Source organism: Danio rerio, chromosome 15 (assembly GCF_052040795.2).
Source record: "Danio rerio strain M-AB ecotype USA chromosome 15, GRCz13ab, whole genome shotgun sequence".
Classification (NCBI taxonomy): Eukaryota; Metazoa; Chordata; class Actinopteri; order Cypriniformes; family Danionidae; genus Danio; species Danio rerio.
The window spans coordinates 47,392,501-47,414,042 of NC_141035.1; the positions used below are offsets into that span (position 1 = coordinate 47,392,501).

Sequence of the window (21,542 nt, forward strand, 5' to 3'; positions counted from 1 at the left end):
GAAGTTTTCCTTTGAAGTCGACACGAAATGCCATTTATGACTAATATCATCTAACAGAAACATTTAATGAGGAACAAAATGCTTTATTTCTTATCAATTAATGGGTTTCATGCCAGCTTGCAGTGGACTAGTTTTTAAAAAGTAATATAATTTGCTATTGATGCCGTAGTCATATTACGTTGTGTATTAGGCCTGTCGCAATATCGTTTTTTGTTGTAAGATATATCGCACCAAAATATATTGCGATAAACATTATTATTGTCACTTTAAAGAGCCCATATTTTGGGTTTTTGAAAATTCCCCTCCATGTAGTGTGTAACACAGCTCTAAGTGAAGTGAAGTATCCAGCTAAGGCTTAAATCTGTTAGTGTACAGTGTTTAAAACGGTTGATTCATCTATAAAAGAGTCGACTCATAGTGCTTCAAGCGAGTCGCCTTGATACCGATTCATTAGGTGTTTCGCCATGACGTACGAACGAAACCAAGTTATTCACGTGCACGCGCAAACCCGGGAGATTTCAAACCTGAGGCCCCACCCTCTGACAAAGTAATGCAGACACACACACACACCCACAAACACACACACACAAACATGCCGGTCGATTGAAGTCACACTGCAGATGGATATTATCGAGTCTCTATCCAAAGATGAAACCTCAGCATTATAACCAAGCAGTTGGAAACTTCTGGAAACTTCTGGAAGCTACATGCTACAAAGAATACTTCATCGGCGTTTGTTAAAGGAAGGATCAGTAAAGAGTAACTTACTGATGGACGTCAGGATGGGTTTCTTCCTCCATTTCTCAGGTGTAAGTACGTGCGATTAAAGTTGTTGCCTCGTTGACTCTAGCTTGCAAATGTATTTATTTATGATTTATTACTTGTAACCGCGTGTACTGTATCAGGTTAACTGGCTATATTCTCTTATCGCGTGCTGCTTTGTTTACGGAGCTCCGTGGACGAGGGTAGTTTGTGTGTGCGTGCGCTGTCGTCCGGAGGTATGTGTGTGTGTTTGTGTTTGTGCGCGCGTTGTCGCCCGGAGGTCTGTGTGTGTTTTTGTGTTTGTGTGCGCGGACGAGGGCAATGTGTGTGTGTGTGTGTGAGTGTGTGTGTGTGTGTGTGTGTGTCTGTGTGTGTTTGTGTCTGTGAAAAGAGCAGAGTGAGACAAGCTTGGATATCTCCTCGACAGTTTTTGGAGTTTTTGCTCAATAAAATAGTTAATCGTCTGTATTATCAAGTCCATAGTCTGTATTTACATTGACCCACTGGCAGCTAAAATCCACGCCTACACTATCGAGCGTGTATGAACTGTGATTACTTTTATATTGCTGATTAGCTGCTGGGCATTTCACTCTCTGACTGAAGGCAGTCGACCAATCGCGACAGACTGTCATCGGTCCAATCAGCGCAGATTAGCTTCGCGCTAAGGAGGGGTTTGGGAACAAATGAATCACTGGACGATTCATACGGGAGTCGCTGGGATAATTAGGTAAAAATAAATGCAGATTATAAAACTATGAAAGCTATGACATAGCTTGCGTAAAATAGACCCAGCTCCCAACCCAACTATGAGAATAGATTAACGGTAGAGCTGCAAAACTAATCATTAAAAGATCGCGATCTCGATTCGACCCCCTAGACGATCTTAATCCAGCATTTCTACGATTCTGTCAATCATGTTTTCAAGTTCAAGAGAGAAGTAAAGGCGGCCGCACAAGTCTTTTCATTGTTTCACACACGTTGCTCAGTGACATTGACACCTCCATATAATGTTGAATGAGTCACATACTGTATTTATAAGGTATAATTCACCTAAAAATGTCTTTTTTTTTAAACCAAGTAATGCATTCAGGTTTTTTATATTATTGTTTTGAATAGTTTTTAATATTTTGTTAGGGAGATTGTTTGTTTTTTGGATTGCTTTTGAGTGCTTGAAATAAATATTTTATTCATATTTTGTTCACTAAATAAACCCTTTTAATAAGCATTTCTATTTACTAAATGAAAAGCATTTAGACCTAAAGGAGACCTATTATGCCCCTTTTGACAAGATGTAAAGTAAGTCTCTGATGTCGCTAGAGTGTGTGTGTGAAGTTTCAGCTCAAAAAACACACAAATAATGTTTAATAACTCTTTGAAACTGACACTTTTAGGCTTTGATCCTAACTGTGGAATTTTGGTGACTGTCGCTTTAAATTCAAATGAGAGTGCTCTTTTCAAAAGAGGGCGGAGCCACAAACGCCTGTGTGTCAGCATAATGGCAGATTCAAAACAGGATTAACAAATAAATAATTGACTGAATATTGTGGAGGTTAGTGTATACTCCATCAGCTGTTTTGTGTCTGTCAGTTTTGCGTTTAGTTAAAGAATTAAACTATTATGGCGCACAGCAATGTTTTGTCTAATTTTTGTGTTTTGTGTGCAAGTAGCCAGGTAATAAGCAGGATAAAGTACATCCAGGATGGTTGTTTTCATATAAAAAAATCACAGGCAACCTCATATATGTACTTTATACTTTACGTAATATTAATTTTATAATTGAGTGTCACTTTTATTTTATAATTAGTTCATAGCAACTCCCAGATCTTTCAAGATGGCGGCGTGCAGATGGAGCGTGCAAACAGTGCTAATTTTCACTGCGTTTTATAGTTTGCTTTATCCAGCAAAGGAGCCCAGTTTGTTTTATCCAGCTAAGGAGCCCAGTTTGGGGCATTTTACTTTTTTAATTCAGGACAGAGATATGAAGGAGAGACATTTCGGCATGGGAACGAATATTGTTTACGAGTCGTTTCTATCCCATCCGTGGGCAGTTCCGTGTACGAAGAAAAATGGGAGTAAAAGAAAACAACGAAGAAGCGATGGATCAATTATAATTATATGCTTACTTTTGTCTGGTGATGTTCATCCATGCCCTGGCCCGGCAGCAGGAGGATGTCAGCAGCCAGGAGATATTATAGTAAAGTCACGCTTTGATGTACGGCGTGCGGGCGGCGAAGAGTGTCGGAGACCAGCGATTTCAGAGGAATGGAGTTTTATTGCAGAAAACTGGGATAGTTTGTCATCTGCGCACGATGAAGCGAGAGATGTGCGAACTGCTCAGGGAATGCCGGCTGGTGTCGTCTACCATGAGGACCGTTTCATTCGACCCGTATGTATGGAGCCTGCGAGTAAACAGGTGGTTTCGTCTTTGAACTTGGATTCTCCGGTAAGCGCATATCATCAAAATGTTATTCATGATGCGGACTTCAAGAGATCATCTAAAGGTCTACGTATTGCTCATTTAAACGTAAGGAGTCTTCTGCCAAAGATTTCCGAGCTAAGACTGTTGTGTTCGGATCTACGTTTGTCGGTATTTGGGTGTAGTGAAACTTGGTTGGACGGTTCAGTGTTGGACTCAGAAATTGAAATTGCGAATTATAGTTTGATAAGAAGAGACCGAAATCGTAATGGTGGTGGCGTATGTGTTTATATAAGATCGGATTTGTCTTTTAATGTTAGAAATGAGATGAATAATGCATCCATTGAAGCTGTGTGGGTGAACGTTTTATTACCAAAGAGTAAACCTATTTTAATTGGAAACTTGTATCGGCCACCAGATCAAAGTAATTTTTATGAATTGTTGGACGAAAGTTTAAATGATTTTGTGAAAACCCATGGATCGGAAATTATAATATGTGGGGATTTAAATACTGATATGTTAAATGTGGACGCTGTGTTATATAAGGCTTTTAAACATTTTTCAGATTTTTTTGGATTGAAGCAAATTATTAAGGTTCCAACTAGAATTACTCCCAAATCGCAGTCTATTATAGATTTGATTCTTACATCTGATTCAGATAAGATAAGTTGTAGTGGTGTTATTGAGTGTAGTATGAGTGATCATTTTTTAGTATATTTATGTAGAAAAGTGCAAAAGGTGAAGCTTATGGGTCATAATACTGTTTTAGTGAGGTCAATGAAGAATTATAGTCCTAATTTATTTTGTGATATATTGGATAAAGTTGATTGGTCCGGGGTATGGGGATCCAAGGATGTGGAGGCAGCATGGGATTGTTTTAAGGATCTGTTCAGTAATGCTTTGAATAAAATAGCACCATATAAAAAAATAAGAGTTAAACAAAGATCAGACCCTTGGATTACAGATGAAATTTTACAACTGTTAAAGATAAGAGATGAGAGTTTTGCCAAGTTTAGGAAGGATAGTGATTGTAGCAGTTATGAGTTTTATAAATTAAAGAGAAATGAGGTTAGGAACAAAATAAGAGAAGCAAAAAGGGTTTTTTTTAAGGATAAGATCAATGAAAATAAATTTGATCCAAAAAAACTTTGGGGTGTACTGAGAAATTTAGGTTATTCAAATGCTAAAAGTAGGAAATCATCTAAAATTAACTTAAAGGTAGAAGACAAATTAATAGTTCATCCGAAGGATATTGCCGAATCTTTTAATCAGTATTTTATATTGTTAGCAAAAAAATTATGTGGTCAGCTTCCAGGGCAACCTGATATTTACAATGAAGATAGAGTGTTTTCTTTTTATAGACAACAGGACATTTTGCCGGATTCTTTTAGTCTGAGACCTGTTACAGAAAGTGAAGTTTTAAAAATTATTAGTGAGTTAAAATTAAATAAGGCTCCTGGAGTTGATAATATTCCTGCTAGATTTTTTAAAGACTCTGTTAAAGTGATTGCCCCCTTGGTGTCACATATTTTAAATTTATCTATTGAACAAGGGAAAATACCATGTGATTTTAAAAGTGCTAGAGTTATACCATTATATAAAAAAGGAAGTACGTTAGATATGATTAACTATAGACCTGTATCAATCTTAGGGGTTATGTCTAAAATTCTGGAAAAAATTGTACACGAACAGATAGTCAACTACATTACTAAAAAACATATTTTGTATGAGTTACAGTCAGGTTTTAGAGCATTGCATTCCACCGAGACATGTATATTACATATGACAGACAAAATACGGAGAGCTGTAGATGGTGGCAACTATTGTGGAATGGTGCTGCTGGACCTTCAGAAGGCTTTTGACACTGTGGACCATCAAATTTTACTATATAAATTAAAGGCAATTGGATTTGATAAAGTGTCTTTAAAGTGGGTTCAGTCATATCTGCATGATAGAAAACAGAGAGTCGATATAAAGGGTATATTATCTGATCCCTTATCAATCAACTGTGGAGTACCTCAAGGAAGTATTTTAGGTCCATTATTTTTTCTTTTATATATTAATGATTTAAAAATAGCGTGTTCAGAGAAGCTCTATCTTTATGCTGATGATGCCGCAATTTTAGTATCTCATCATGACAAAAGGGCCCTGGAAGAAATTATGAGTTCACAGTTAAAAAGTGTTTACAACTGGTTTTTAGACAACAAACTTTCTTTACACATGGGTAAAACAGAGGCTATTTTATTTGCTTCAAGAGTGAAATTAAAAAAAGATGATAATTTGGTAGTTAAGATTAATGATTGGAAAATTCAGTCAAAAAATGTGATAAACTATTTGGGTTGCTTAATAGATAATAAATTATCAGGAGATGCTATGGCAAAAAAAGTTATTACGAAGATTTGTGGAAAAATTAGGTTTTTAGCAAGGCAATCTGATCTTTTGGATGTTCATTCTTTACAATTGTTGGCAGGAGCTTTAATTCAACCCCATTTTGATTATGCTACGTCATTTTGGTACAGTAGCTGCTCACAAAATTTGAAGGAGAAATTGCAAAAGGCACAAAATAAATTAGTACGAATAATTTTAAAAATGCATCCTAGAGCACATTTGCACAAAGAGTCTTTTAATAAATTAGGTATGTTAACTGTAAGTAATAGAGTGTGTTTTTTAAAACTGGGAATGGTACGTAAAATGTTTAATAATCTGGTTCCTAGCTATTTGATGAACTATTTTCAAATGGTGAAGCAACAGCATTCATACAGTACTAGGAGTTGGGATTTTAATATTTGTTTATTTAAATTTAGAAGTTTAGTGGGGAAAAATATGTTTTTATATACAAGTGCAATCATGTGGAACAAACTACCAAAAGCAATCAAGGAAATAAAAGATTTAAGGTTGTTCAAAAAAGCTATTAAAAGATGGTTGTTTGATGAGGATAATTAGTTTTGCATGGTGGATGAGGATTTTTTAAATTATGTTACTTGAGTGTGAATAGGTTGGCGGCTGGAGGGACATTGTGCTGGATAGGTTGGCTGTTTGTACCGCTGTGGCGACTGTTTGTTTTATTCTTCATTAGTATTATGAAGCCATACATTGTTTTAATTTAACAGAGGACCACAATGGAAATAAGCCCAGGGCTTTATTGTGTTTTTATCCTCGACAGTTTTTTTTTAACAAAGTGTATGGAATACTTTTTGTACAGTTTGTCTAAAATCTGTCAAATAAAATTCAATTCAATTCAATTCAAAACTCCAGTTCTTGATCTATTACTGTTTATCTGTGCATATATAGGCTAAAATTAACATATTAGTCCTAATGGCATTCATTCAGTTTCCTTCAGCTTAGTCCCTAATTTATCAGGGGCCGCCACAGCGGAATGAACCACTAAATATTCCACCATATGCTTTATGTAGTGCATGCCCTTCTAGCTGCAACCCAGTACTGGGAAACAAATACATACACTATGGCCAATTTAAATCTATAGCGCATGTGTTTGCACTGTGGGGGAAACCGGGGCACCCGGAGGAATCCCACGTCAACACTAGGAGAACATGCAAACTCCACACAGAAATGCCAACTGGCTCAGTCGGGACTCAAACCAGCGATCTTTTTGCTGTGAGGTCACCGTGCCAAACTCAAAGCCACCGTGCCGCCTCTAATCACATTCATTCACCAATAAAAAGCATTGTTTCAGAGCCTAAGAGAGTGTTTTATATACATTATGAACCTGTATTTGATTTCATGCTGACTCTGAGGTGCAGAGTTACATAAATCAATGTTACAGGAGAGTCTGAATCATGCCATTTTGTTTCCGAGAACAACTTGTGTTGATTTAGTTGAAGAGCGCTTTTAGTTTGCTGCTAATCAGCACGCGCACACACACATTCAGCAGCCATTCTGTGTGTGTAACTGAGGATGAAATGCATGTCAGGAGTGAGAGAGAGAGAGCAGTTCTTGTATCCTTTGAAGGGCCGTGACTTTAAAAAAAGATTCTATTTTAGAATGTGTTTCCGTGACGACCTGTACAGACTGCTTCCTGTAAGCTCTATTTGGAATGGAGATTCTACAAATGTTTCCATAATGTGTGAATTGTGAGTCAAACAGGGTTCAGGTGTTAAACTGGACATTCAGTTTAGAATGATCCTGATACACCTACAAAAATATAAGTCTGACATGCTTATGACGGGCGATGCAGTGGCACAGAGCCTCAGCTGGGTCAGTTGGAATTTATGTGTGGAGTTTGCATGTTCTCCCTGCGTTCGCGTGGGTTCCCTCTGGGTGCTCTGGTTTCCCCCAAAGCCCAAACACATGTGGTACAGCTGAATTGGCTAGGCTAAATTGTCTGTAGTGTATGTATGTTAATGAGTGTGTATGTGTTTTCCAGAGATGGGTTGCAACTGGAAGGGCATCCGCTGCATAATACATATGCTGGATAAGTTGGCGGTTCATTCCGCTGTGCTGACCACAGATTAATAAAGGGCGTAAGCCGAAAAGAGAATGAATGAATGAAACAAGCTAGATTAGGCGTCAAGGTAGTACAATCGCCTCACAGCAAGAAAGTTGCTGGTTCAAGCTCCAGCTGGGTCGGTTGGCATTTCTGTGCGGAGTTTGCATGTTCTCCCTGTGTTGGCGTGGGTTTTCTCTGGGTGCTCCAGTTTCCCCCACAGTCCAAACACATGCACTATTGGTGGAATTGAATAAGCTATATTGGGAGTAGTGTATGTGTGAGAAAGGGCATCTGCTGCGTAAAACATGCTGGATAAGTTGACGGTTCATTCCGCTGTGGTGACCCCTGATTAATAAAGGGACTAGAAAATAAAATAATTGAATGAATGTTCATGACATTTTTGGTAAAGGATCATTTGAGCATCACATGAGAAAAACCGCATGCTAAACTCAAGTTCAACTCACATGTGAAGTATGATTCACACAAACTTTATGGGATTTTACAAATGAAGCTCAGAATTTTTCTGTAAGGGGAATTTGGGGTTATTATTGTGAACGGAAACTAAAATAACTCCAAGAACAACAATAAAAAAGGAAACACTTTACAATAGGGGTCTATTAACTAGTGCTAACTGATGTATTTACTAACATAAACTATGAGCCATACATTTGTTACAGTTAGGCTCAATCCCTAATCTATTTTTGTACCCCTACCCCTTGGCCCTTGAAACAGAGTGTGAAGGGGAAGGGCTTCAAAATTTACCCCTAAGAAACGGGACAGCACTACAGCACCTGCACACGTCATCATACGTCAACATGATCTCTTGCTTCATATGACATCAGACGATCATGACTGCTGTAGTCATTCCAGTTGCGTTATTTTTTTGTATTTATCTTCAGGAAACAAATGAAGGCAACAATATCATGTTATCATTATAATGTGGCAATAAGATCATAACTGTACTGTATATTTACACTGTGGCCATATTCATCAATGTAAACACACAAAAACAACATGAACATTATAGCAGACACTGTAAAAAGCTCATTCCCAGCCACTAGACTTTTCTGACAGGGGATTCGAGTCAGAATGTTGTGGAACTGCTGTACAAGAGTTTTTATTAGGGATTATAGATAGCTAAATTTAGCGATTTTTATTTATTTATTTATTTTTATTTTATTTATTTATTTTTTTTTAAAGCATGACGGTAAAGCATAAACGTGGTTATGAATGCATTAAAACGAGTTTGTTTAATGTTTAAATTCATAATAATGAAAAAAATACTAATCTGTGGAACTCTTTACCTCAGTGCGCAGCCATGCTGCCACTGTAGCTGTAGAAATTTTCTTACCCCTTGGTTTTAAGTGTGGTCCTGAAAAATCCCAGTTTGAAGGGGTATCTACCCCTTCCCTATAGTCCTACGCCTTCAAGCCAAAGAGAATTGGGAGACCATTCTACCCCTTAGACCTTCCCCTTACCCCTACCCCTTGTTTTGCGCTTTCTTTCGAAGGGGTAGGTGGAGTGGCTAAGGGGTAGAATTGAGATTGGACCTTGGTATTTTCTTTGTTAATGGGAATACAGTTGTTCATTGTTCATTCGTTTGCATCAACTAATTTGTATTTATTTTTTATTTTTTAACTTTATTAAACAAAAAAGTCTCATTGAGATTTAAAATCTTTTTGTTTGTTTGTTTTAAATTTTAACAAGCACAGCTTTGGGTTTTAATGATGCATTAATAGGTCAATTTATTAATTTACTAACAAATGATTAAAAACTGTACAAGTATTGTTCATTCTTAGTTCAAGTAATAAATTAATTAACATTAAATAATGGAACCTTATTGTAACGTCTAACCAAAAAAAAAATTATATTTACCATTATTTATATATATATATATATATATATATATATATATATATATATATATATATATATATATATATGCATGTATGTATGTATGTATGTGTGTGTGTGTGTGTGTCATTTTATTTTATTACATAGAATTATTAGCCCCCTTTTTTTTTTTTTTCTTTTTTAAATATTTCCCAAATGATGTTTAACAGAGCAAGGAAATGTTCACAATATGCCTGATAATATTTTTTCTTCTAGAGAAAGTCTTATTTGATTTATTTCAGCTAGAATAAAAGCAGTTTTTAATTTTTTGAACACCATTTTAAGAACAAAATTATTAGCCTCTTTAAGCTATATATTTTTTCTCGATAGTCTACAGAGCAAACCACTGTTATACAATAACTTGCTTAATTACACTAACCTGCCTAGTTAACCTAATTACCCTAGTTAAGCCTTTAAATGTCACTTTAAGCTGTAGGAGTGTCTTAAAAAATCTGTAAAATATTATTTACTGTCATCATGGCAAAGATAAAATAAATCAGTTATTAGAAATGAGTTATTAAAACTATTGTGATTAGAAATGTGTTGAAAAAAATCTGCTCTACGTTAAACAGAAATTGGAATGGATTTCGGGCTTGACTATATATTCATAAATACAGTTTTATTAAGTTTTATATATTATTCCAGGAATTTCCCAGGGCATAATTTATATGCATGTTTAACCTCCTAGGGCTTGAGTGTCCACATACGTGGACAGCACATTTTAGCTCTTAAGTGGCTGTTTAAAATACTTTAAATGTTTTATATTTTGTTACAGACACACAGTGTCATCCTGCAACTGTTTTGCAGCATATGAAAAGTCCCAAACACCATTTTAACTGTCCAAAATGGGGAAAAAATGCTGTTTTTACTCTCTAATAGTCAAAACGTGAAAAAAAAAATTCTGTGTTAAATATGCATTACAAAAATCAGTGTTTTATGTAAATTCGGACCACAAGTTCATATGTATGGACATCATTTTTTTTTTCTAAAAGTACATCATATCAAGAGATGAAACTTAAGTTTTTATTATAATTAGGTTCCAATAAGCCCAAACAGCAAAGAGAAATGAAAAATGCATGTAAAAAAAACACCTTGGGCCTCAAGAGGCTAAAACAAATAAAAAAACAACCCACTGTTTTACATTTTAACATTATAATGTAATAATATAAAAAATGTAAGACGTTCAAAACATAAAAAAAATATAACATTTCAATCAATGGTAATAAAATCACTTTGTTTGCTCCACATTGTGATCCTTGTTCATTCAACACAAACACTGAAAACGCCATCTCATCTGATACAACCTGCATGAAACACAAACCTGACCTATCCCAAGACATTCAAAGGCAACAAAAAATCAGCAATGTGCCATAATTCTCTAATTTCCCTTATACTTTCATGAGGCTTCGTGTATATTTCAGAAACCATAATTATTAGTGATACTAGTGGCCAATCAGTGTACTGCAGCTTATTGCTTGCACTCATGATTGAGAAAATGTAACATAAAATAAAAAAGAGACTAAATGAGATTCAATGTCATTTGGTACCAAATACTGATTACAAACATCCAGACGCATTTGATGATGTGTATATGAATAGGAAAAAAATATAGCCATATGGATCTGTTCACATGTACGTATGCATACACTCTTCATAGGCATTTTTAAATAAGATGTACACTTTAAAAAATTATTACTTTAAAATAAATGAGTAAACCTGTTTAATTTAAAACGATTAGTTGACTTTACTTAAAATAAGTGAGTAAACCTGTTGGATTTAAAATGATTAGTTGACTTTACTTAAACCTGTTGCTTTTAAATTGATTAGTTGACTTTACTTAGAATGAGTGAGTAAACTGGTAAAACGATTCGTTGACTTTACTTAAACCTGTTGCTTTTAAAACGATCCGTTGACTTTACTTAAACCTGATGCTTTTAAAACGATTATTTGACTTTACTTAAACCTGATGCTTTTAAATTGATTAGTTGACTTTACTTAGAATGAGTGAGTAAACTGGTAAAACGATTAGTTGACTTTACTTAAACCTGTTGCTTTTAAAACGATTCGTTGACTTTACTTAAACCTGTTGCTTTTAAAACGATTAGTTGACTTTACTTAAACCTGATGCTTTTAAAACGATTATTTGACTTTACTTAAACCTGATGCTTTTAAATTGATTAGTTGACTTTACTTAGAATAAGTGAGTAAACTGGTAAAACGATTAGTTGACTTTACTTAAACCTGTTGCTTTTAAAACGATTCGTTGACTTTACTTAAACCTGTTGCTTTTAAAACGATTAGTTGACTTTACTTAAACCTGTTGCTTTTAAAACGATTAGTTGACTTTACTTAAACCTGATGCTTTTAAAACGATTATTTGACTTTACTTAAACCTGATGCTTTTAAATTGATTAGTTGACTTTACTTAGAATAAGTGAGTAAACTGGTAAAACGATTAGTTGACTTTACTTAAACCTGTTGCTTTTAAAACGATTCGTTGACTTTACTTAAACCTGTTGCTTTTAAAACGATTAGTTGACTTTACTTAAACCTGATGCTTTTAAAACGATTAGTTGACTTTACTTAAACCTGATGCTTTTAAAACGATTATTTGACTTTACTTAAACCTGATGCTTTTAAATTGATTAGTTGACTTTACTTAGAATAAGTGAGTAAACTGGTAAAACGATTAGTTGACTTTACTTAAACCTGTTGCTTTTAAAACGATTCGTTGACTTTACTTAAACCTGTTGCTTTTAAAACGATTAGTTGACTTTACTTAAACCTGATGCTTTTAAATTGATTAGTTGACTTTACTTAGAATAAGTGAGTAAACTGGTAAAACGATTAGTTGACTTTACTTAAACCTGTTGCTTTTAAAACGATTCGTTGACTTTACTTAAACCTGATGCTTTTAAAACGATTAGTTGACTTTACTTAAACCTGATGCTTTTAAAACAATTAGTTGACTACTTAAACCTGATGCTTTTAAAACGATTAGTTAACTTTACTTAGAATAAGTGAGTAAACTGGTAAAACGATTAGTTGACTTTACTTAAACCTGTTGCTTTTAAAATGATTAGTTGACTTTACTTAAACCTGTTGATTTTAAAGGGACTAGTTGACTTTACTTAGAATAAGTGAGTAAACCTTTTGGATTTAAAATTATTAGTTGACTTTACTTAAACCTGTTGCTTTTAAATTGATTAGTTGACTACTTAAACCTGATGCTTTTAAAATGATTAGTTGACTTTACTTGGAATACATGAGTAAACTGGTAAAACGATTAGTTGACTTTACTTAAACCTGTTGCTTTTAAAACGATTAGTTGACTTTACTTAGAATAAGTGAGTAAACTCGTAAAATGATTAGTTAAATTTACGTAAACCTGATGCTTTTAAAATGATTAGTTGACTACTTAAACCTGTTGCTTTTTAAGTTGACTTTACTTAAACAGTGGAGTAAAACCATTGCTTTTTAATCAATTAGTTGACAAAACTATAAGTTGACTTTACTTAAAATAAGTGAGTAAACTGGTAAAACGATTAGTTGACTTTACTTAAACCTGATGCTTTAAAACCATTAGTTGACTTTACTTTAACCTAATGCTTTTAAAATGATTAGTTGACTTTACTTAAAATAAGCGAGTAAACCTGTTGCTTTTAAAATGATTACTTGACTTTACTTAAAATAAGTGAGTAAACTGGTAAAACAATTAGTTGAACGTAAACCTGATGCTTTTAAAATGATTAGTTGACTTTACTTAAACCTGTTGCTTTTAAAACGATTAGTTGACCTTACTTAGAATAAGCGAGAAAATTAGTAAAACGATTAGTTGACTTTACGTAAACCTGTTGCTTTTAAAACGATTGGTTGACTTTACTTAAAATAAGTGAGTAAACTGGTAAAACGATTAGTTGACTGTACGTAAACCTGGTGCTTTTAAAACGATTAGTTGACTTTACTTTAGATAAGCGAGTAAACCTGTAAAACTATTAGTTGACTTTACTTTAAAAAAGTGAGTAAACCTGTTGCTTTTAAAATGATTAGTTTACATTACTTAAAATGAGTAAACCACTAAAACAATTAGTTGACTTAAAATGAGTAAACGATTAGTTGACTTTACTTAAACCTGAAGCTTTTAAAACAATTAGCTAATTTTACCAAAACTGAGTAAACCCGTTGAATTTTTTAAAATAAATGTCTAAGTGAATTAACTGAATAAGAACGTGAATGAAAATAAAGGTGAATAATTATAAATTAAGTTAAATCAACTTAACAGTTACAAGTTACAGTGAGTTTCCCCAATTACACTTCTAATGCAACTAGTTTACCTCCTTTTTAAAGTGTAGAAAATAATCCCTTTTTACACTTCAATAGAGCTCAATGACAGAACACACATTTGTTAGCAAAGTAAATTGGGCAATTTTGCATTTGATGATGCCTTTAAATGCCAAATGTGTTATTCACAAGGCAAGGGCAAGCAATCACAGAAAGACAAATCGAAAATACCCACAAATCTGCTTTTTACACCCTTGGTTTGCACCTCAAGTACGTGGGATGAATGTTAGTGAATGTGTTTAACGCCGCAGTCCCAGCTGAAGAGAGAGAACAGCTGAATCATTACACTTTCTCTGATGCCTCGTCCTCTTCTGTCTCTCTCAGTGTCTGAACAGCGGATTCTTTAGCATCGATGGAAACGAGGACGATCCTGCAGACGTAAAATTCTCCATCGCCTTAAAAAGCGCACGGCAGAAAAGAAAAAAGAGAAGGAGAAAGAAAGAGAGAGAGAGAGGAGGAGCCTGCTAAGGTATAATTCGCTATCGCTCTTTTCCCTTACATAAACCCTTACAGAACTGACCACAGTAGCCATAGTTTCAACCCAAAATACCAGTGTGACTACAGTTAATCTGAGGCAGCCACCATTGTCTTTAAACACTAAATGCAAAAAAATTGAAAAGCTTAAAATAATGTTCGAAGAACATGCTGTTATTAATTATAAAAGTAATCATTTTTGTTACACTTGTCTATCATACACAGCTCAATAACCCATTTAAGCCCAAGATGCCGAAGATAATAGTCGCCATTTTCCTTTTATAAGTAATATTCTACATGTTACCCATGTTTAATTGTTTGATTACATGTGGGCAAACAACTAGATAAAATATTTCAAGAAAGAAAAAGAGGAATTGATTTACTTCATGTCACGTGAGGCTTTCAGCTACCCCTAATTCCGAATCCTGTCAAATAAAGTAAATTTCCGTGTTACTAAAACTTACTTTTTGAAACTAGTATATGTTCCATCACTTTAAGACGAAGACATTAGTTCTTTGTCTTTTCATATTAATGAAATTATACGATACTTTTTGGATACTTTTTTAATGAAATTAAATAGAAAATGTGCTATGAATATGATCTGTTTAAAGCAGTTGTTTTAAGTTGTAGTTGACTTTAACTAAAGCGAGTGAACCTGTTGCTTTTAAAAGGATTGGTTTCCTTTACTTAAAATCAGTAAACTTGTTGTTTTTAAAGCAATTATTTGGCTTAAAATAAGTGAGTAAATCTGTTGCTAATAAAATTATTGGTTGAGTATTTAAAATGAGTAAACCTGTTGCTTTTAAAGCGATTAGTTGACCTTACTTTAAGTGAGTAAATCTGTTGCTAATAAAATTAGTTGAGTACTTAAAATAATTGAGTGAACCTGTTGCTTTTAAAGCGATTAGTTGACTTTAGTTAAAATAGTTGACTAAACTTGTTATTGAAACGATTAGTTGACTTTACTTAAAATAAGTGAGTAAATCTGTTGTTTTTAAAATTATTAGTTGAGTTTACTTAAAATAAGTGAGTAAACCTGTTGCTTTTAAATCGATTAGTTGACTTTACTTAAAATAAGTGAGTAAACCTGTTGCTTTTTAATCGATTAGTTGACTTTACTTAAAATAACTGAGTAAACTGGTTGCTTTTAAAGCGATTAGTTGATTTTACTTAAAATAAGTGAGTAAACCTGTTGCTAATAAAATTAGTTGTGTACTTAAAATAATTGAGTGAACCTGTTGTTTTTAAATCGATTAGTAGACTTTACTCAAAATAAGTGAGGAAATCTGTTGTTTTTAAAATTATTAGTTAACTTTACTTAAAATAAGTGAGTAAACCTGTTGCTTTTAAAACAATTAGTTGACATAATATGTGTGAGTGAACATGCTGCTTTTAAAATGATTAGTTAAGTAAATCAAGAATACCAAGTTTTCTCCTATTCAGATTTTACATTGAAGGTATTCATCCACCGACAACTATAGTTGAACTATATTCAAATATTTTCTAGAAAAAAAATTAAAAACCTGGAGAAAATGAATGCAAAAGATGTTCATAAGACACTATTAACAAGGCCACATCCATGAAACCATTCAGAAAGATTTGGGAACACTTGAGTTGAGCTTTAAAATTATTTTTAAAAAAGGAATGAAGAAAAACGTTTGACAAAAACAGAACATACAAGAGGACGGGGGCTAAATGTGATCATTTAAAACATTGACCACTTAAATTGTACAATTTCTATAAAATAAATAAATAAATAAAAATCAAAGACTGGTGGAAAAACAAATACTGTATAATTGTTAAACTGTATAAGCAGGTACACTGTGTAAATGAAGGATTCTTTAAACTACACAGTCACTCAACATTTAAGTAAGTTTTAATGTTAAAACGGTATATAACATGAATATTAATGCAAATAGTAATATGCATATTTTATTATAATCCTGTGTTCTGTATCTTTTTAATAGTGCTTTAAGATAAATAGAAAATAGAAATCATCACAAATATAACTAAATATTGGCAATAAAGTTATAGAAGAATAGAAAGTTAGGAAATAAATATAAAAACATCACATTTTTACAAATATAAAAACCAGAATGATCAAATCCTTGATATAGAAAATATGAACACTTAAAGCGTGTCTATTTTAAATTGCCAAAGCTTCTGAAAATGTTTGTTGGTGTCCTACTCGTGTATTTTCAAGTTATTTGAGGATCAGATGTCAGATAGTGACTCAACTTTTATTGTTAATTCCCTTGACACAAATGCAACTTTTAGCGGGTCTGAAATCATCCGAGTCAGTAAGTAGGCGGCTCTCGTGGCCTTAAAAGTGACCGGCCAGATTCGTGAGTGTGTGAGATGGCATAATTCTAGCTTAAACACTACAGAAAGGTCACTGCTTCTATTCCCGAGATATGCACGAATGCAATGTAAGCTGCTTTGGGCAAATAAAAATGTATATATCACATGCATTAATGTAAATGCAAATGTTCTCGGGCTAAAAAACTGACAGGGAGGGAACAGCAGTATGTTTTGTGCATTGTTGTAGTTTAATTCAGTCTGTTATAATTTGCTGGCATGGGTCTCCTGGTCTTATTTCGGCAATCCGTGACAGAACAGGATGGAAATGTCACAGGCAGTTGTTCAGACTGTCATCTCATCCATTATTAATCGTTGAGTTTGACAGATCTGCAAAAACTGTTGGTAGGTGTGACACGGCTGACCAAATTCAGGCTGTTTTGAGTCTGCTAGTGGACATCGGCTTAACAGTGACTGCTGGAACTATGGCCATTTGTTGGAAATGATGGCAACCATGGTGTATTTTTATGTGAAATTTAACACTAGAACCGCCATGGGGTAAATTTTTACCTATCGCTTTTTTTACAATAGCACATAACAGAACTTTTAATAAAGCATTCAAGCCTCCAAGTGATTGGCTGCATCTGAAATCGCATACTAGGTCTCAAACTGAAATTCATTCATTCATTTTCTTGTCGGCTTAGTCCCTTTATTAATCCGGGGTCGCCACAGTGAAATGAACCGACAACTTATCCAGCATGTTTTTACGCAGCGGATGCCCTTCCAGCTGCAACCCATCTCTGGAAAACAGCCACACACATACACTCATACACTATGGACAATTTAGCCTACCCAATTCTACCCAATACCCAAATACCCAACCTGTACAACATGTCTTTGGACTGTGGGGGAAACAGGAGCACCCGGAGGAAACCCATGTGAAGGCAGGGAGAACATGCATACTCTACACAGAAACGCCAACTGAGCCGAGGTTCGAACCAGCGACCTTCTTGCTGTGAAGCACTACCTACTGCGCCACTGCGCTGCTAATATAAAACATTTACAATTAAACATAAAACATTTTCAAACTGAAATATTCTTCTTATATTAATATACTTTTCACGTATAGTCATGAACACGCTTGTTTGTAGAGCAAGTAGACTGACCATTTTTAGCTGTTTATTATTTCTCCCGACTGAATTGGAAGGTCTAAAATTACAAAAACAAGCGCAAAATATAATGTCAATATAATGTCTCTTATTATAGGCTGCTTATGTTTTCATTTTACACGTTACTAGGCAGTGCCCTTCACTTACTGAAGTAGTATAAGAATGCAATTTGTGAGAGCTCTGAGGAATAGACGTGCGCCCAGTCCGCTCCCAAAAAACTTTTCAGTTTTGTCTTCTAACATCAATTTGTTGGTGTCTGACAGTGTTCGTTTATCTACTGTTCTGTGACTTAATTTGCTTTTGAAATGTCTAAAGGAAGGGGCAGAGAGCTCGATAAAGAAGGAGAAAGCTCTCTTTCGCAGAATACTAACTTCACGTTAGCCGAGATTTGTGCGTTACATGACGACCTTAGAGCCTCAATCGCTGAAGACTTCAAAACATCTTTTAAAAGTTTGGCCAAACTAGATAGCATTCAATCCACGGTGGCTGATCATAGTCTTCGCATCGGAAACCTCGAGTCCGGTGCTACAGAGATTAGTCAGCAGCTCGATCACCTCGATGCTACGTGTTCGAGGCTCCAGAAGGACAACGAGTGGCTAAAAGCTAAAGTCTTCAATCTCGAGAGTCGCAGCCGGCGCCAAAAGATTCGAATTGTGGGCTTACCCAAATCAATCGAGGGGCCGTGACCGATACCTTTTTTTTTCAGCTTCTTGTCATTGTCCTTGGTTCCCAGGTGTTAACCTTTACCACCCGAACTGGACAGAGCTCACAGTAGCCTTGCACCTAAACCTGCACCAGGGCAGAGACCGCGACCCGTCATTCTGTGATTTCATCGCTTTTAAATAAAGGACTTGGTAATCCTTGAATCTCACAAAAAGGGTGAGCTGCTGTATGATGGCCATAAGATGCATATCTTTAAGGATTATTGCCCTGATGTTCTAAAACTTTGCGCCGAGCATAAAGATGTGAAGTCTTTACTTTACAAATGTGGACTCAAGCCTTCTCTGCGCTACCTAACACTTCCTAACGGCCCATTCACACAAGGCTTCAGGGTCAACGCTTGACTGAAGGAGTGTTTGAAGTTGGGGCTGAATCGTTTGTCATAGAAGCGTCAGCCAATGAAATTCAGTCAGCAATAGGCCACTGTCTGAGCTGGTGCATTTGCATACAGCGATCTGATTGGCTGACGCTTCCATCGGTGCTTGAAAAGTTGAGCTAGTCCCAACTTTCTGCAGCTAGCAATGCTTCGGAAGCGGCGCCGACGGATCCACAATGCAGTTCGGCAATGCCTGACGTCACCCATTCAAAGTGAATGGGAAGCGTTGACGCTGACGCCCCGTGTGAATGGGGTGTAACGGTGAGAAAAAATGGCTGGCTTCGGTTGGAAGCTAACAATTTCATCTAGAGCTCAAACTAGTAGTTATATAGATTCTTCGATTATTCGAACTAGTAATTGAATCAGATTCTTCAATGCCGTTTTGGCCACCTTCCTCTCTAAGGATACTCTGGGATGTTGTCCCTGTAAATTTAGGATTCAAACCTGCTCAGTATACAGACCTTTTGGTTTGAACTTAAGGGCGCACTCACACTATGCTATCCGAACCCTCCTCAGGCCTGTCTCCCGGATCGTTTGAGAAGTGTGAGTGCTCTGAATCGGGCTCAGGCATGGATCACTTGGCCAGCCTGAAGAGGTGTGCCAGAGTGCGGTTCACTTGGGATTTGACGTGGTATGCTTGTAGTGTGAGTGTAAAGTGCAGCTGAGCCCAAAACTGAAGACGAGACGTGACTTTTAAGGGACTGTTTGATAAGTATTTATCAATCTTACTGTTCAATAAACACAAACTGTCGTAGATTATTAAAGACGCAAACCCCTCACTGCACGACAGCTGCACCTTTAGCAAACCTCTTAATTTCTGCAGCACAAGGACTTTATGATTGTTTAGGAGCATCAAAAGTGGCGGATCTGTTCGGCGAAATATTTGTCTGCGTCACTGTATATCAAACAACTAAAGCTATATAACTAAAGAATTCTCCACTGTGCTGAGCGAGAGCGCTTCTTACTGAACAGCACATCATCGATGACGTAAGTGTGCTCGGGCACGAATACAATGTGAGTGCGGGCCGTCATGGAAGACGGCAGTGGGGACATGCGGGCTGTAAATAGTGCGAGTACGCCCTTAAAGCTAATTTTAGTTATAGTATCCTGACTTGTAGGCTTGTAGTTTATTTTCCTCTTTTGCATTACATATGTTGTTTTGGTTTTCCATCCTTCTACATGAAGAATGCAATTTGTGAATGCTGATTGGGTATTAGAAGCACAAAAGGGCATAAAGGCTGATGGTGGTGAAAGTAAGTGATGCATTCGGGTTCGCCTCTGTATCTGACGGGTTCATCTGACAGTGATCCAAACCCTCTGAGACACAACACAAGATCATATTTAGGTGTTTTAGCCGACTAACGAATGGTCAAATGTTATTGTATTTCTCTTTTTATACTGTAAATTAGTAAACAAATGAATAATTAATTAGGTGAAGGTCTACACTTAAATTTTTCCACTGCACCCTACATCTTATGCAGTGTGGGAAATTATTGTTTATTATTGTGTATAGTCTAGTTTAGTCATTTAAATAACATGGGTTATCTTAATATATTATTAATGACATTGCATTGTAATAATAATAATGTAATCCTACCCAAATGTGTATTTCTTGCTTCTAATTCTCCTAGTTAGTGCAGACTTTAGCTTATAGCCTTCCATTCTGAAAGTGATTAACCTGCATAAAAAGTCTTGAACTAAAACAACAGAATATTGTTGATGACTAGACATTATCATTTCATGACCCCAGACACCTCTGTAACACAGTGGCATAATACAGCAAATTAATATGTGTTTTTTTTTTTTTTTTGTGCATGTGTAAATTTTACCCACACTGAAAGTTTTAGGTATACAAGAACCTCTGGCGGTTCTAGTGTTAATCACAAATCTCAAACGTATCAACTTTTTCTCAGTGGCTAAACTGATGATTTTAACACGCTAAACATGAACTGATGCACAGTCAGCTCTCTTTCTCTCTCTTTCACTGGCTCGCATTCTTTCCTGGTTTCTCTCACCAGTACATTCATCGAGAGCAATGCAAGGGAGAGTTATTTAAGTACAACTCTAGATGGCGCTATGTGTGTCAGACTGTATGTAGGTGGTTGTGAGTACATTACCATTATAGTTGTGACGATAACCGTCCTGTTCTCCATTGCGGAGTCATTGCCCATAGAGAGCTCATTCTGGACGAGTACCAATTTATCCAGGTCGTTCCAGTAACCGATCTGCAGATGATAGACGATAGGGTGATCAATCCTGTGTGTGTTTCTGAGCTTCTGGGTAAAATTACGACTTGTGTCTGTATAAATGTTTGCTTGTGTGTTGCAAGCGTGTTGTGTTTAGTGTCTGACCTTGCGGGGGCCGTTACTCTTTAGCTCAAAGACGTCCATGGTGTAGTTGACTCGACGTCCATAATGATCAAACTGGATATTTCCCGTGAGGCCCTGGATTCTCACCTTTACATGCACACACACATAAAAAAAAATCTTAGTAAGATTATATATGTCAATTTGGTGAGCATGGTGAGTCAGTTATTGACAGTTATTGTAACATGCTGAACATTTTGCCCCAAGTATCTTTCCCAATGTCCCACTCTCACCTTTTGTACAGTGACCCACACAGTTTTACGTGTGTTACCATTCAAGC

General features: G+C 35.6%; 1 protein-coding gene and 2 long non-coding RNA genes across 24 annotated transcripts in view; 1 reads left to right on the forward strand and 2 right to left on the reverse strand.

The window, feature by feature from the left end:
• Positions 1–21,542, reverse strand: part of gria4a (glutamate receptor, ionotropic, AMPA 4a) — an 877,747-nt gene that overhangs the window by 755,872 nt on the left and 100,333 nt on the right. For all 11 annotated transcript variants that reach the window (XR_015508480.1, XR_015508478.1, XR_015508477.1 and 8 more), the window contains 2 exon segments: positions 21,248–21,352; positions 21,014–21,121 (listed from right to left, as the gene is read on the reverse strand). Coding sequence is in view for 7 of the 11 variants with exons in the window: in XM_087282680.1 (XP_087138806.1) it covers positions 21,014–21,121; positions 21,248–21,352 (213 nt within the window). In the remaining 4 variants the exon portion in view is untranslated.
• Positions 1–21,542, forward strand: part of LOC141377928 (uncharacterized) — a 244,751-nt gene that overhangs the window by 59,522 nt on the left and 163,687 nt on the right. For all 12 annotated transcript variants that reach the window (XR_015509986.1, XR_015509985.1, XR_015509978.1 and 9 more), the window contains one exon: positions 14,184–14,328. This is a non-coding gene — a long non-coding RNA (uncharacterized LOC141377928). The remainder of the gene's footprint in view (positions 1–14,183; positions 14,329–21,542) is intronic.
• On the reverse strand, positions 9,662–15,971 carry LOC147840715 (uncharacterized). Its single transcript, XR_015509975.1, has 5 exons — positions 15,504–15,971; positions 13,421–15,400; positions 12,968–13,221; positions 12,418–12,824; positions 9,662–11,373 (listed from the first exon to the last, which is right to left on the reverse strand). It is a non-coding gene; the product is annotated as an uncharacterized LOC147840715 (long non-coding RNA).